The 16,864-nt window shown below is 37.9% G+C and overlaps 1 protein-coding gene across 1 annotated transcript; it reads right to left on the bottom strand.

Annotated features, from left to right (window-relative positions):
* Positions 1–1,005: 1,005 nt before the first annotated feature.
* Positions 1,006–11,097, bottom strand: LOC121016481 (sulfotransferase 1C4-like). The gene is made up of 7 exons (XM_040454148.1): positions 10,726–11,097; positions 7,979–8,104; positions 7,306–7,403; positions 6,899–7,025; positions 6,587–6,681; positions 3,299–3,479; positions 1,006–2,348 (listed from the first exon to the last, which is right to left on the bottom strand). Exons 1-7 carry the CDS (start codon positions 10,892–10,894, stop codon positions 2,233–2,235), a joined length of 912 nt encoding a protein of 303 aa, XP_040310082.1. The 5' UTR covers positions 10,895–11,097; the 3' UTR covers positions 1,006–2,232.
* Positions 11,098–16,864: the final 5,767 nt, after the last annotated feature.

The following is a 16,864-nucleotide window of genomic DNA, read 5'->3' as shown; positions in this document are numbered from 1 at the left end:
TTTGTGAGGCAGCAGGGTAGAGCATGGATTTTGGTGTCTTGGGGGTAGTGGTGGTATGTGGGGGAGAACTGAACATAGTCACAGAAAGCACTGCATTCAGATAAGAGCCTGCAGGTATTGTAACCAATTTCAGGGAAAACTTTAGAGATATAAAGGTATAAAAAAACAGATTTCAGACTGGACAGATGCTAGGGGTGCCAAGTGGGAAGCTATTGTTGGCTTAGGACTCTGTCTACTTCAGAGCATGTGGACAGTGGGAATATTTTAGATATTCAATAGACTATTGTTAAGCTTCACTTGATCATGGTGGGGAATGGCTGACATCTTGACAGTCTGGTTATTTTTAGGTCTGGGTCTGGGTTGGGCATCCTTTAGTTAGCAGTGATCATTATGAACCTGTGATGGGACTGTGGTAAGAACAGGAAGGGAAAGACTCTATTTTGAACAGTTAAAAAATGCGGGTTTTGGAACCATTGGAGCTGTGTTTGAAAGTAAATTCCAACATTTCTTATTTGAGTAACTTAACTAATATCTCTGAACTTTAGTTTTAGTTTTCTTTGTGGGATAATACTGCCACATTCAAAGAATTGTTATAAAAATAAAATGTCTTATCCAATACAACTTTTCTGGATGATAGAAATATTTTCTACTGTCCAAGTAATAGCTACTAGGTATGTGTGGCTAGTGAGCATTTGAAAGTTAACTGGTGGAAATGAGGAACTAGATTTGATCTATTTTTAATTAATTTAAATAGGCTCTTGTAGCTAGTATATTGGACAGCAGTTAAAGATGATAACTTTTATAGGTACTACTTAAAATATAAATTTAGGTACTACTATCTAAAAAGTTAGCTGTTTTGAATTTCCTTGACAGACATATTCTTTCAGTTACTTATTTTTGTGCTTGTCCTATTTTGTTTGATGCAATGAAGTATATAGCAATGTTTCTATCTTGGAAAAAAAATAAATAAGTGAAAATTTTAATAAGCACAAGAAAGACAATATATACATATAAGAGATGTAATATACTTTAATCTTAATCACAAAAGAATTATACTAAGCGTAGAGAACTTCAGAAGAACAAATGATCTCTTCAGTTTTCAGTATTTGCAGAAGGAATGAACCACTTGCCCTGGTTATTGAAGCATGTTATATGTTTTGGATAGGTAGAATATGTTTTCAGATAGAGGCATGGTGAAAATAAAACTAGTAGGGTAGGAACCTGTAAGATATCAGGGCTCAGTGAGTAGCTAATTTGCTGAAGTAAGGAGATGGTTTAGAAGATGAAATTAAGCTAGAAAAGTGGTTTGGAAGATGAGATTAACCATATCATATGTTTATAGCTGCCTATGAATTGATGGTTAAAAAGCATGGGATTTATCTTTCAGCCTCTGTAAATTCAGCGTCATTGAAGTATTATTTAGAGCTAAGGAAAAATACAATCACAATCCTGTTTTAGGAAAGTAACCCTAATAGATTTGCGAGGAAGAGAGAAATTAGTTTGGAAGCTTACACTAGTATGGGTAAAAGGTTTCTGAACCAGAAGGGTGGCTATAGAAATGAGACTTCATACAAGAAAAACTGAGATATTGTTGGTGGATTAGCATATGATTATGGATTCGCTGGAAGGAGGCAAATCAAGATATGACTCCAAGACTGAATCATAGCACTGGCTGAGGTGAGAGAGAGAGAGAGAGAGTCAAGTATATAGGATGTGGTAATTGATAGGGATAGATGTATTATAGAAAGAACACTGAAGTGAATTGGAAAGTTTCATGGGGAAACAGAGTTACACGATGGTTACTTGGCTACCAATTACTTTCTGGGAGAAATAGTCACTATCTACATACTTTAGTGCTGTGTTGAGAAGTTAGTCTGAAAGAACACTTACTCTGAAAATTTTAGTGTTTTCTTATATAAGGAATGAAGAATTTTTAATGTTAACAAACACATGATCTGTAGAAAACTTAAACATAATGATAATTAGCAATGATGCCAGGATTTTAACCAGTGATGATTGAACCTCATTCCTTCCACACTGCCATTCTCCTCCCACTCTCCACCTTGTCCCCAATCTCTGTTAGCTTTATCCCCGCTTTTTTACAGTGAACAAAAGCAAACACAATAAACAACTAGTCTGAGAACCTAATCCAATATTATGTGATCTGAGCAACAAAATTTAATTATTACCCAATAAATTAGGAATAGACTAAAAAAATTTTTGTTTTCTTTTTTATGAGAATTGGAAGTGGAAAGTTAGACTGGAATCAGCCATTTTCTTCTTGTAGTCTTCATCAAATCTCTCATTCTGAGCCACAGTAAAGTGATTTTTCCAGTCTCCAACTGTCCCTGAAACAGTCATGTGGGAGAGAGTCAATTTGTATTTCTCTATTTTCCTGTTTCTGTGTGAATATTTCTGTTCTACCTTCCTGGGAAGCAATATTGAACAAAACATTTCTGTTGCTAACCTGTCAATTTCATTCTGAAGGGAAGAAGAATTTCTTATCTGATCTGGTAACAGGAGAGCCCATTACCCAATGAGTCACATTAATGGGGGAAATGAAACTACAATAATTAAAACAGCAGGCATGGGGGGATTTCTTGTCTTTTTCTCCTGTCCTCTTTGCACGTCAAAGTGTGGTAGGTGCTTATGTCTGTAGCTTTCATTGTATAGACCTACCAGGAAGGGCTTGTATGTGAGAGAATTCAAGGTATAGTCTGAGGAAAAAAACAAAAAAAAAAATCCCCCAAATTCTCCAAATGCAGCTCCTGTTACCTTTTCACAGATTGCCTTTTCCCCCTGTAGTGATTACCATCATCTATTATCCTGTGTATTCTTCCTGCTTATTTTATTTGTGGCTAGAATATAATGCTCATGAGGGGAGACAATTTTGTGTTTTTTTTCACTGCTCTAGACATTACCTAGAACAGTGCCAGACACATAGTAGCCACTCAGTAAGTATTTTGGAATGAATTAAATCTAACTGATAGCATAAAGCCCTTGTAAATACATTATAAAATGGATTCTTTGCCTTATCTCATTTAATTCTGTGTGTTTTCACCTTATCAGTAAGATCTCTGAAGAGTTGGGGGGGGGAAAAGGGGTGGGATTTAGACACCACACCTTACTCTTCAATTATCTGAACATTGTTTTCATTTCATTTGTGGTTTCCTAAGAATCCTAGAATCATTTGTTATAGAGCTTTTTTTTTTCTTAGCCACAGGAAAGAAAATTCCCCCAAGGCTGTGAAAGGTTGCACAACACTTTTAAGATTATGATCAAAAGAAAATATAAAAACCTTTTCTCATGAATGGAGAAACAGAGTGGTTCATGATTTCAGTAGGAATTGATGAATAGTTTGCCATTGAATTCTGCTTCATAACATCAAATGAAGTGTGATGGAGAATTTTATCTAGAACTTCATGATCTAGGTTTTTTCCAATAAATTCTGCCAGCTTCTGAATTTCCTGCTTTGGATTCTATGATGAGAGTTGAAAGAAAAGTGAAGATTTGATATAAAACAATTGGTTTAATAAGAATACTGAAATGAATTAATAACAGTAATCAGTAACATGCCATGAGATAAAATTAAAAAATCTTATATCACAAATGCTCAACTATCCATAAATGACTCATTTTAACATGATGGTCCATAATATTCTCTTTTTTATTAACTGGAATTATTAAGCTTTTCTTGCTCTAACATAGGAGCAAAAACTGAAGTGTTAGTAAAACATTCAGCATACAGTGATATGCAGTGCAGGGAGAGCGTTTCACTAAGAGTTATGCCCAAGTGTCCCATGCAAGTCAGTTATCGCGGGGGGTGGGGATCTTGGTCAATTAAATATCCAACAAAGAGAGTCCATAGACTGGTGATAAGAGCAAAGGTATTGTGGAAGCATAGGGTAAGACAATTTAAGGAGACTGTCTCCTGTTTCATTGATAGAAATGTCCCCAGGCCATTTCAGTGGTGGAAGTAAGTGGTGGCAGGAGAATGGGAGAGGACTATTTTGCACCCATGAAGTGCCCAAGAGACACCCATGACTAGTAACTCTACTACCCAGCATGTCCAGATGTTTATGTGCTCCTGAGAGTTCCAATGTTTCCTCATCAGAGGGACACACCACCCTAGGGAGCTGTGGCCGTGGGAAGTCCCTATCTCTAGGAGGAGTGGTAAGGGAAAGAAAGTAGAAAGGCACAGCCTGACATCTGTGTCTTCTGCTTTAAAAGCTTGGATGTCAAAAGTGCTTAATTAATTGGCTTCACATAGACTAGGAATCCCCAATGTTTATACCAGCACTATCAACAATAGCCAAATTATGGAAAGAGCCCAAGTGTCCATCGACTGATGAATGGATAAAGAAGATATGGAATATATATACAATGCAATACTACTCAGTAATCAAAAAGAATGAAATCTTGCCATTTGCAACAATGTGGATGGAACTAGAATGTATTATGCTAAGAGAATAAGTCAGAGAAAGATAAAAATGATATGATTTCACTCATGTGGAATTTAAGAAACAACAGATGAACATAGGGGAAGGGAAGGAAAAATGAGATAAAAACAGAGAGGGAGGCAAACCATAAAAGACTCTTAAACACAGAGAACAAACTGAGGGTTGCTGATGCGGTGTTGGGTGGGGAGATGGACTAAATGTGTGATGGGCATTAAGGAGGGCACTTGTTGGTATGAGCACTGGGTGTTATATGTAAGTGATGAATCACTAAATTCTGTTCCTGAAACCATTATTAGTTTATGTTAACTAACTTGGATTTAAATAATATTTTTAAAAAAGAGGAAAAAAAAAAAAGAAAAGCTAAGAGAAATTACACCAGAAAAAAAAAAAAAGAGTGCAGAGAATATTGAGCTTTGAATGACTAGTTAGGAGACATTCCAGAACATGATCACAGAAATATTTAAAAGGGCTCTAGGGATTCTAAGGTTAGACTACCTGTTCAATAAAGTTTCTTCCTGGCATCATAATACATTAGGATATACCCCATTAAAAGGGCATCATTCCTGATGATATATTCTTATTTTTACCCTATAATGATACATTTGATATCATGTGGACAAGCATCACCTACATGGAGTTTTCCTACTCTGTGTTTAACAGCAGAGTATTCCTTCCTTCTATGGCTTCCTCAGTTTGTCATATCTATTCATGAAAGAGCAAACATTTCCCTTATACGATTCCCTGCCATAATATTTCTTAACTGAATATCTAAATGTAGAATTCTGTAGATAACTCTCTGCACTAAAATAGGGCGCATATCTGACCTTTTCTGTTTGAAGAAACTGTAGAGTGGAATCTAAACAACAACCACCAAACTTATAGATACAGAGAACAGATTGATGTTGCCAGAGATAGAGAGTAGGATGGGCAAATGGATGAAGGGAGACAAAAGTTACAAACTTTTAGTTATAAAATAAGTCCTGGGTATGTAATGTGTAGCATGGTGACTATAGTTAATAATACAATGTTGTCTATTTGAAAGTTGCCAAGAAAATAGATCTTAAAAATTCTTATCACAAGAAAAAAATTCTCTAACTATCTGTGGTGATAGATGTTAATTGGACTTATTGTGGTGCTCATGTCAAAACATATACAAATATTAAATCATGTTGTACACCTGAAAATAATATAATGTTAATTGTCTATTGTATCTTGACTAAAAAAATAGAAAAATGATTCTGTTTTGCTCTTTTGATATTCTGTAGAAACAGCTAGATGAGGCCCAGCAGTGACTGAACCTAGGAGACATACATCTAAGCTAATGTGCCCACAAATCCCCTAGGCATTTTATAACGCATCTTATAAGGTGCACATTCTGACTTAGTAGGCTTGATGTGGGGTCTGAGAGCCCCATGCAGCTAGTCTGTGAAACACCTTTTGAGTAGCAAGGCTTTCAGTGATAATTGAAGAACAGAGACTCTAATTTTCATAGATCCCTGTATTTAGTTAAGTCATAGATAGTATTGGGTATATTATAATTTATAGTAAACTCCCATGAACCTCATCTTATTTAGTCCTCACAGTAGATCTTGGAAGAGTATATATTACTATCTAGTGTTTGCATTTAGGGAAACTAAGTAAATCTCTAAGATGTTAAGTGTCCTTACCAAGAATAATTGCCAGTAGGTAAAGCCACAATTTGAATTCAAGAATTTTGAATCTAAATCATTAGTATTTTCCATTACACCCTAAATTCTTAACGCATTTCTCAAAATTATGTTTCTCAAGTACTAATGAAAAAACACAAAATGTGCTAGGAAATGTTTTCCTTTCTAAATGGAATTTTAAAATAGATATGAAAGAGGAAAATAAAGGTATCGCTTGCATTTTGCCTATATGGAAACAGTGTACCATACCCCAGAGCACCAGGAAATTGTAGATGAAACTATGTGATACATAAACTCCTGATATCCCATGTGTTCTTTGATTCATGGACAGCGGTAACCAATGAAATGCAGCATTTTCTATTCCCTGTTTCAATCTATGAGTCCCCAGTAGGGTCCATACATTATGACTTAAATGTCTTATGGTCCAATGGGAACATTTTATATGGCACTGCCCCTCACCCTCTTCAGGTCCTCATAGAAGAGGTAGACAATGCGGTGTTGATCTTTGGCTTTCCACCATCCTTTCACATGGTCATGCCATGATCCCCAACACACTGCAAGGAGGGATGAAAAACAGGGTAATGAATCACAGAAGCCCAACAAACAAATATTCCACTGAAAGGAGATTTCCTAAAGAGAGGGAGAGTATCATACTGATGATTTCTTCACAGTAAAGCAGGCAGAGGCCCAGATATTCTAAGGAAATGATTTTTTCTTTTTAGAGTGTTTGAGAATTTTGAGACAGAAAAGAAACAAACTGAATTCTCTTACCTTTCCCAGCCAGAAAACTCTCAAAATACTCTTCCCAGGTTCCTGGAGCAGGAAGAGCTTTATTCATTCTTTGGAAATGGTAATAAGACACCATATTGTCCTTTGGATTTCTTGCTACATAGATTATCTAGGAAAGTAGCAAAAATAGGATTAGACTTATATTTGGTTATTGCTCATACAAATTATGTTCAAGTGGGTACATTCCATACAGATGAGATTTTCTGATGCTGCATTCTTATGATTTTGACTTTTGTGGGACTTGAAAAAGACTCAAATCAATTTGCATATTGATTATTGTGAAGAGATGGACTCTTTCTTCTTTAACAAGTGAAGTGTCTTAAGAGGAAATTAAAGACCACTCTAGGGTTGTTTTAAGGAGTAAATTGTGAATTCCTTTTGGTTTTTACCTTACAGTTTTTCTCTAGGAAGGATGGTGGCAGCAATTGGATGGGAAGATGTGTTTTCAGGGTCCGTGGTGAGGGCATTTGCTTAGCTTGTTCCAAACCTGCAAAATTGATTTTTGATCACTCACCACCATTTTTTTTTTCTATTTGCTTCAACATCTTACTGCTTCCATTATTACTACTTTAGGAACAGTTGAACAATTCAAGGCAACTGTGAGAGCACTGTAACAGTAGATCTGATATGAGATAATATGTGTAGCTTATGAATGATTTTTTACAGCTAAAACAGTCTTTAGCCATACCAAACAAGAAACCAAACAAATAAGAACCTAAAAGATTCAAACCCTTCCATGATGAAATTATGTCACTTGGGCTCAACTTTGTGGAATACAATTTCTAATGGAGAATAAAAACTTGTGTATAATCAGTAACTCCATTAGAAAATGTCTGGAGTTTAGCAACGGCCAGACACAGTTAAAAAAATACAGTCACATAATTCATTAGTAATGCTTGAATGCCTAGAATTTAATTTTTTTCTAGTTTTTCAAAGTGGTTGTATTAATCCTTATGTCTTTTCTATGATTTTTTTTTCAGCTTGAATGCCTGTGAATGTGATAGTAAAAAATCCTAAGTGTATATTTAGGATCATAGTCAAGTGTTGCTATTCCATACTCACCAGATCTCATGGATGGGACTATCCATTCGATGAAAGGAAATCGTATGTAAGTAGGTGCTCGTTGAGTTTTGTCAACATCACCTTCATTTTGTATTAAGTCCACTATCTCCTGAGTCCATGTTGTTCCTTAGTCCACATGTAAGATGAAGATGCACAGACATTTAGTATACTACGTTTCTTAAAGATTTTTTTTACATTTATTTATTTTTGAGAGACAGGGAGAGACAGAACACAAGTAGGGGAAGGGCAGTGAGAGGAAGACACAGGATCTGAAGCAGGATCCAGGCTCTGAACTGTCAGCACAGAGCCCGATGTGGGGTTCGAACTCACAAACTGGGCTGGATATTGATCATTGGTACTTAGTATCCATTTTCACCCATTTCTTAATTTTCCCCTTATCTCAGGGACTGAAATGCTAAAAAGTGCATTATCTAGACTTCTTTGCCACTAAGATTCTGAATATTATTTAGATTCCCCTGATGAAATGCATTGAAACGTTGAAGAGAGATAGAGGTCATTCTTCCCGAAAGGTAGCTTCAACAGATAGAAATTTTGCAGAGGCCATACCACATTTTGCTGCCCAGTGTCTCAAATGCAAGAAGCCACTGGAAGAAGGGCCCTTTGTCTCCCAGGCCCAGTTAGTTTCTGTGTGCTGTCTGATTCTGACTGATACAGTGCCTACCAACTAAATCTTCATCCTTTGATGAAGAGCTGTTGTACTAGACATTCTGACAAATCCATGTCAGGAAGATGAACAATTTGAGAATGGTTCTCTGAATCCTGAATCTGGGCTAATCTTCCTATTTTCTCTGAAATCAGATCTCATTATAGACTCCTTTCCTCATACTGTCAATTTAGTGCTTTTAGCTCTACAGGAAGGGCATAGGTTAGGAAACAATGAAAAAAATGAAAAAAATTACATTTTATATCGTAGATGAGTTGGTCTCTAATATTTTCTGGCACCAACTCTTTTATTACAGGATAAAAGAACAATATTTCTCCAGCTATCTAGTCAAAGAAAGTTAGAGCTATTTGTACTGGTTTTAGGTGGTCACTCTGAATTTATAGCCATGGGCCAGCTAAAAATGGGGCAGGTTCACATGTTGCTAGGGGTTTGGGGATGAGTGGAATTTCTCAATACATCCTCTAGAGGTCAGTGATTTTATAATATATTTTTTCTCTTGGCTCATTCACAGAGTATTTGTTACTCTTTTAAAAATTTAGGTGTAAGCCATATTTTTCATCCATGCTTGTTCATTCTTCCCTCCAATAAATTTAGCCTTTATTAATGGATAAAAAATTAAGGTTTTAGTGATGATTAAATATTACATTAGCTGGCAAGCATATTATTTATTTAGTGTGTTATTTGGATTGTTGAAGCCCCATTAATCCTAACCCATGAAAACCTTAAATAAACCAAATCTTGCTGCTCACATTTGGGAGGCGGAGAAAGATTAACTATTAAACATTATGCTGAAATGATGATCAAGTAGAGTTGTGGACAAAATTAAGACTATGACATGTGATTCTTACCAGTGAATTCTTTTACATTCACAAACTTAGGAAAGTTTAATCCTGAACAGGCTCACGATGAGTAAGATTAGAAAATTAGGAGTCTAAGGCTCTCATCTGCTGGTAGTCTTTTATTAGGATCATTAGATATAAAGACTCAAGAGAGGTTTGAACATAAAATCTCAGAAAATGCTTAGGTTTAGATTTTTTGGTGTGTGTGTGTGTGTGCGTGTGCGTGTGTGAAAGAGGGGTTATTGACAGGTAACTTGATTTTTCAAAGAGCAAATGTACATGCAATCTGGCTGTGAATTCAATAGTGTATTTTTACTATATATGTAATATGCACAAAAATCTGTAGAGAACTATTTCTCCCTGCTCATCCTAAAATTTTTATGATACAGTGGCTGGGCTCAAGTATTCTTACTTTTATAGCAACTTCTGTTAAACTAATTACTGAAACAAGGAAGTAGGTTCACAACATGCCATGATGGAAGATGGAAATCAAAACAGTAGTTCTCAGACCCTGAACTAAGAGAATTTTGAGGGCTTCTGGGGGCTGCTGAGGTGAAATCAGCATTGCAGGACCAAAGCTCCCATAACTCTTCCCCAAATCAGCCTTGGGATCCCCTTTTTAGTTTACACACACAAAGAAGTTTTTTTGTTTTGTTTTGTTTTTTTCTTTTTTTTTTTTACAGGATCTGCAGTAAGGGCCTGCATTGGGAACAAACAAATCAATAAATCTAGCCCTTTAGTTCTCAGCTCTTTCATTCACTCTTTACTAGGGAAGTAAAAAAAATGTACATCAGGGGCACCTGGGTGGCTCAGTGGGTTAAGTGTCTGACTTTGGCTTAGGTCATGATCTCGTCATTCGTGAGTTTGAGCCCCACATCAGGCTCTGTGCTGACAGCACAGAGCCTGGAGCCTGCTTCAGATTCTGTGTCTTCCTCTCTCTCTGCCCCTCCCCTGCTCACACTCAGTCTCTGTCTCACTCTCAAAAAAAAAAAAAAAAAAAAAAATTAAAAAAATATGTACATCATAGGAAGAATTAAATTCTTAAAATTTGTACATCATTTTAATATTTTTTTCTGTAGTTTCAGTTTCCACAAGATATATATCTTAGCCATATCACTCTGTCCAGTAAACAATTTCCCACTCCATTATTTCATTATTAATGTACTTTCCCCACTTACCTTCCTAACTCTCTTCTTCACCTTCCCCTCTCCCCTACCCCCTACCTGCTTTAGGATAGGTGGCAATAAGCAGATCATCAGACTTGGCTTGGAAGTTCCAGATCTGGTCCCAGATGTTACAGGTAGGTATGGGTTGCATTATCCCCTTCACGTAGTCGACAGGTATGCGCTCTTTTCCATCAAATTTAAAATCCTCCATTTTACTTAAGGCCATTAGTATCAGAAATCAGAGTAATGTACCAGATAAAATGTTACTGCTCAGTCAGCACAAAGCTGCATTCTTGTTATTGTACAGGCAATGCAAGACTCAGACTGCAAGTTCTACCTGGACAGCCTGGGGATGGTTGGCAATTAATGTGCAAACCAGCTACAGGCCTGCTAGCCCCAGTTCCAGGAAACAGGGCACTACTGTTTAGGCCTTTGTACACAGGCCTTTTCTTAATGAGCTCCAGCCCTCCTCCCATCCAGGCTCTGACGTAATGCCAGAGGCCCTCCCAGATCCTGGCTGCTGTGTCATGTTCAAGTTCAGTCCTGTTCTTCTGTGTCAGTTTAACAAGAGTTAGTGACATGTTGTTTATGTTTCTCTTATTTGTGTTCATAAAATAATTCACATTCATTTGTTGTCTCTTCTGTGAATGTTAAGCTAATTAAAAAGTTGCAGGAAATTTGCTCACAGAACGGAGGTAGCGAATGGAGGTAGCAACATAGAATAACTTCCCTGAAAGGCTGAAGGGAAATTTCTGTGGGCTGTTGGCAAGAAGGTCCTAGATTTGAATCTCCCAGCACAAATATCTGGAAGGGTCAGTGTTGTTATTTTTAAGAGTAAAATAAAATATGCTCTATTAGAAAAGGTTCTCTTCATTTTGTAGGCTATACAGTGTTAGTATCAGAATATGCACGTCTCATTTAAAGCAAAAGAGATGCAGAAAACTCCTTGCTTTTTCCTTGGAACCATTTCTGGTTCCTTCTTGGGTTTTCTCCTCCTGTTTCAACCATAACCTCTTTTCACCTCTAAAACAAGGCCAGATACCTTTTAGTTTTTAACTGCTAAATATTACAGGACACCCACTTAATTTTCCTGTCTCTTGTGATATAATAAAGAATATATAGGGGAGCCTGGGTGGCTCAGTTGGTTAAGCGTCTGACTTCAGCTCAGGTCACGATCTCGTGGTCCGTGATTTTGAGCCCCTCGTCGGGCTCTGGGCTGATGGCTCAGAGCTTGGAGCCTGCTTCGGATTCTGTGTCTCCCTCTCTCTCTGCCCCTGCCCCATTCATGCTCTGTCTCTCTCTGTCTCAAAAATAAATAAACGTTAAAAAAATTAAAAAAAAGAATATATTTGGTATTTGTCTCTGATTCCTTGAACAGAGTTTCAAAAACTCCTGGAAGTTCCTGAGTGATTGGAGTGTCTTTGGTTATCCATAATGAGTCCCTTTAGACTCTACCTGAATTTATACTAAATGAGGTTTCAGTGTCATCTGAAGTAGGTCCCTCCTATTTCCTTGCTTGGGGCAACTTTTTTCCCCTTAAAGCATTTATCAGAATTTAGTCTTGTTTATTTACTTGTTAACATTTTCTATCTCTTATTCTACACTCAAAGGCATGTAAAACAGGGCCTGGGCTCTGTCTTGTTTCTCACTTATGCCACCTAGTGCCTAGCATGCTATTATTTCTTGAGATAAAGAATGCATAAACCTAAACAGAAAATTGAAGAAGTGAGTTCTCTGAGCCATCATTATTGTGGGGAGTAAGCCTGGGGATTTGGTAGTCCTTAGACAGAAGTCAGACTGCCTGCATTTGAATCCTGTGCCAAGTCCTAGTAGCTGTGGACCTGCAGACTTGGCACACATTGGGCACCAAAGATAAAGTTATGCCCTTTTCCCTTCCAATTCTTTCCTGAACCTTCCCCCTCTTCCTCTCCCCCTCCTCCCCTCCTCCCCTTCCTCTTTCTCCTTTTCTTTCGTCCTCCTCCTCCTCCTCCTCCTCCTCCTCCTCCTCCTGTTTCTCCTTCTTATTCTACTCTGTTACTGTTACTTTCTTAGTGTGGAGAGGAGATTGCAACTCTCATTGCATTCTTTGGATGTCAGATGCAAACTGTAATAGGTGTTCAGGCCACAAGTGTGATCCATTGGAAAAAATTATGACTGGACTTTCTAATATATTTTTCTTAGAAAAAGTCAGAGTGCTGGTTACTCTCCTTAAACAGGTTCTTTTAAAATTTTTTTTCAACGTTTATTTATTTTTGGGATAGAGAGAGACAGAGCATGAACGGGGGAGGGGCAGAGAGAGAGGGAGACACAGAATCGGAAACAGGCTCCAGGTTCTGAGCCATCAGCCCAGAGCCTGACGCGGGGCTCGAACTCACGGACCGCGAGATCGTGACCTGGCTGAAGTCGGACGCTTAACCGACTGCGCCACCCAGGCGTCCTAAACAGGTTCTTTTAAAAATGTTTTTGCAAAAAGAATATGTCTAAAATGTATTTTGGTACAGCAAACTGTTGTAAAACACAACTATTGGAAAGTGAGTTAAATTTATTTAAATAAATATTGAATAAAATTTAATTGAAATTGTGTTCACTCCTTGAATCAATATTTAACTTAAGTTCATTAAAAATGTCTCATTTGTTATCCAAGCCTTCAAACCAACCCAGGAGGAAGAAGGAACAATAAGATCATAATCAACAGGACTTGAACATCCAGACTATACAGGGATTGAGAAACATCTATGGTTTACCCATAACTTGTTTCCATTCCACCATTTTCAATTTAAATTGCTTTTAAGCCATTCTCTTTGCAAAACTCTGTTCCAGAAGTGAGTAGGGAAAAAAATGAAACTGAAATAAATTGTATTGATACTTGCTACTTTAACCAGCTCCAGAGATTGGGGTTGGTTATGAACTCTAAGTGAAGTAAGGATGAAGGGAATCTTTAATCTCAGATAATTCCTTAAGACATAAACCCAAGAATCCATTTCATTCTTGGAAAAATAGGCTGTGTCAAAATACAGAACATTCAGTTAAATTTGAATCAGATAAGTAACAAATGTAATTTCAGTATAAGCATATCCCATGCGATATTTGGGACATGCTTAAACTTAAAAAAATTATTTGTTGTTTATCTGGAACACAAATGTAACTGGGTGTTCTGTATTTTATTTGGAAACCCTAGGTAGGCAGGAAGATGCTTGTTAAATCTAACTTCAAAACAGAAAAACTCTGGAAGCTTAATGAGTGGGATTAGAAACATGACTGAACCAGAAAACTCTTCAGAATATCACATAAACTGAGTGACCGCCAGTCTCTTTGGCACTGGTTTGTGGGCAAATGTTTACTGTTTGCACTTCCCAGTTATTAGCATCTTTGCAGGTTCTTCTCCTAGCCTGCAATTTACTTAGCTTCTTTTGTGGAATGACACTACCTCCTGGGTGACTATGGGTGACTATGTGTGGGTGACACATAAAAATTTCAGTGTGGAAAGCAGTGAATGAACAGAAATTGGTATAAATCGAGTGTCTTAGATGAGACTTTATGTATGCTCTGCCCTGACCTATCTTTATTAATTTTGAGGGATTTAGGGACAGGGAGAGATGGTGGGCACATGTGGACCTCTTGATACTGCTGTTTCATGAAACACTTCATTGTGCTGCCGCATATCCCAATACAGCATATTCTCCAATATCCAGATTTCTCACATGAAAAAAGGCAGTATTTTGGTGCCAAAAAAGGAGTTCTTGAGCTCCCAGCATCAGTGAAGAAAGGCAAGAAGAGCAGGGAAGCTGCTATAGCTAACATGTTAGGAATTCTGATTGATGGTAAGGTCCCTAAAGGGGAGGAGGCACCCTGGTCTCTAAAGCAGTTTTGCAAGAACCGCAAGAAGACCTCTGTCTCTGGACTGGGGGCCACTTTTGCTTTGTCAGTGTTCCTAGGTGCTCAGGTAGTTCCCTTTTTTTTTCTGTGAAGCAGCCACTGCCAGCCTCTTTTCCCAGTAAGCCAGATTTGGGGAATGAGTGGAGTCTACTCTCCCTTCCTTCCCCTCCTCACTCACCTGAAAACAAGCACACAAGTTCTTGCTCTTTTCAACCTTTGATGCTTATTTCTACAAGGAAACAGAAGGGTAACAAAAGATAGCCAGTGGGGGATATATAGAATTTGGAATTTTACTGGTCCCTATTTCCTGACTTCCCTGCTGAGTCTCTCTGAACCTTCATGTGCTTCCTGGACCAGGATTTAGCTGCTTTCAGAAATTAGAAGATCAGAGGAGGTAGCAGTCAGCATTGACAACGGGAAGAAAGGATGGAGACCGAGAGCAGGGGCCTTTGGCCTTTGATAAATAAACCCACACAGATGAAGAGGGGAGAGGCAATTCCCATTTATTAAGTGCCTGCCATGTGTGGGATCTTGTGACTGCCTCAGAGGACAGTCTTTGCTGTCAGGGAATTTGCAGTCTGATGCAGAGATATATACTCAACAAAGCAATTAGTATATAGTATGATATTTACTTTAATGGGGGTATGGACACAATGCCCTAGAGCATTGGAGAAGGAGAACTGGAGTCCGCCTGGACTTGGGAGAGGTCATCCAGAATAGAGAAAACATTTAAACTGAAGCTTAACAGATGAATTGAGGTTGGCCAAGTGACTAAGAGAGAACAAGGTGTTCTAGGTAGAGGAACTAGCACATGCAAAAGCACAGAGAGGTTAGGTGTGTTCACAGGTCAGTGGGAAGCATTGCTGGAGGGCAGGGGGAGTGCAAAGAATGGTGGAAGAGGAGGGCACACGCCCAGTCTTGCAAGACCTTAGATGTTGCAAAGGAGCTTAAGTTAGATACTGTGTAGGTAAGGGACAGCTATTGAAGAGTTTTCAGGGTGGCAGCTAATGTTGTCATATTTAATCTTTGCATTAATCTTTTGAGGTAAGCAATTGTGTCTTGAATTTAGGTGGAAAATTGGAGAGGTAAAATAAGGGCCTAAACTTCAGAGCGTAGTAAATGGTAAAGTGAAGACTCAATTCCATTTGTGTTCTACTGCAGAGTCCAGTAGAACTATGGTCTGGAGAGGAGGAATGTGGGAAGAAGCAATTTTCAAGCATCTGTACCCTGCTAAGAGCATATCTACTAACACACAGGTTAGTGTTGGGTCTGGATGTCACTGCCTCTAGGAAGACAAGTGAAGTCATGGACCAAGCATCTGGTCCATGCTGTCAGCATCCAAGACTGTAGCTTGACAACTTAAAGTTATGATAGTGAGGTCAACTGTACATTTTAGAAAGATTTAAAATGAAACTCAAAATTTACAAATTAACTCCCATCTATCCAGAGTGAATGACTTATATGAGGAAAGGGCTGTGTAACCTGTATATCGGTGGAGGCACCGTCTATTAATAAAATGAAAGCCTTTGAAAAATGTGGCCACAAGAAGTCTTTAAAGGTTGGTATAGTTGATTGAAGTCACACACACTGTATGACTATTACAGGTCGAAATTACCAATAATAAAGTTTTAATCCCTGGCAAGGTATGTGAGTATTTTGCCACTGATACAAGCAGGTCATGTAAAGCAAGAGGAGTGTGCCAAAGCTAAAAACCTCTGTGGAATTCACTCTTCCTTTGAGTCCCCAAAGTTTGAACTGTATACTATTTAGCAACAACTCTCTGGCTGGTAGTAATTGGTGCAGGTCTCAAACCACATGGAGGTTTATTGAATGAATACAAAATACTGAATGTGAATGCAAAACATATGGACAGTCTTTACACTCATGCCCTGGTCTAGGCAAGCCTTCAGTGCTCTTGCAAGGAAAGAAATGCCAAAAAGCTGCTAATATTACTCATGAAAATATTAATCTCATGCTGAAAATATATGGTGTCCTTAGTTTTTATCAGAAGTAGCAGAATCAGTGAAAATTTGTTCTACTATTTTTGACTTTTGCATGAGTTACAAGTACTTCATTTATCATGATACAATTCTATCAACAAGAACTGAACATAATTAATTTGAAATCCTTCAATACTTACTCTAATACCAAAACAATGACTTTAATCTTTCCTTTTCATTCCTCTTCTCTCCTCTTTCCCCCTTTCCTCTGGTTCCCTCTCTTTCAGCACTTCTTATCTCTGAAATGGATGAATTTCTTCTTGGGCCTTTGTACTGAATTGACTATGTCGGGATGTTTACCTATCTGGATGTCTGTGGTG

Source organism: Herpailurus yagouaroundi, unplaced genomic scaffold (assembly GCF_014898765.1).
Source record: "Herpailurus yagouaroundi ecotype Mexico unplaced genomic scaffold, PumYag 210, whole genome shotgun sequence".
Classification (NCBI taxonomy): domain Eukaryota; kingdom Metazoa; phylum Chordata; class Mammalia; order Carnivora; family Felidae; genus Herpailurus; species Herpailurus yagouaroundi.
Note: the sequence above shows the minus strand (reverse complement) of the source record. Positions and strands in the feature narration are given on the sequence as shown.

Excerpts from the sequence above, each read along its gene's own strand:
- LOC121016481 (XM_040454148.1), bottom strand. The coding sequence starts at position 10,894 with ATGGCCTTAAGTAAAATGGAGGATTTTAAATTTGATGGAAAAGAGCGC. Across the intron at positions 8,105-10,725 it reads TGCCACCTATCCTAAAGCAG|GAACAACATGGACTCAGGAG; the intron begins GTAGGGGGTAGG and ends ATGTGGACTAAG. Across the intron at positions 7,404-7,978 it reads AGTCCCATCCATGAGATCTG|GTTTGGAACAAGCTAAGCAA; the intron begins GTGAGTATGGAA and ends TCAATTTTGCAG.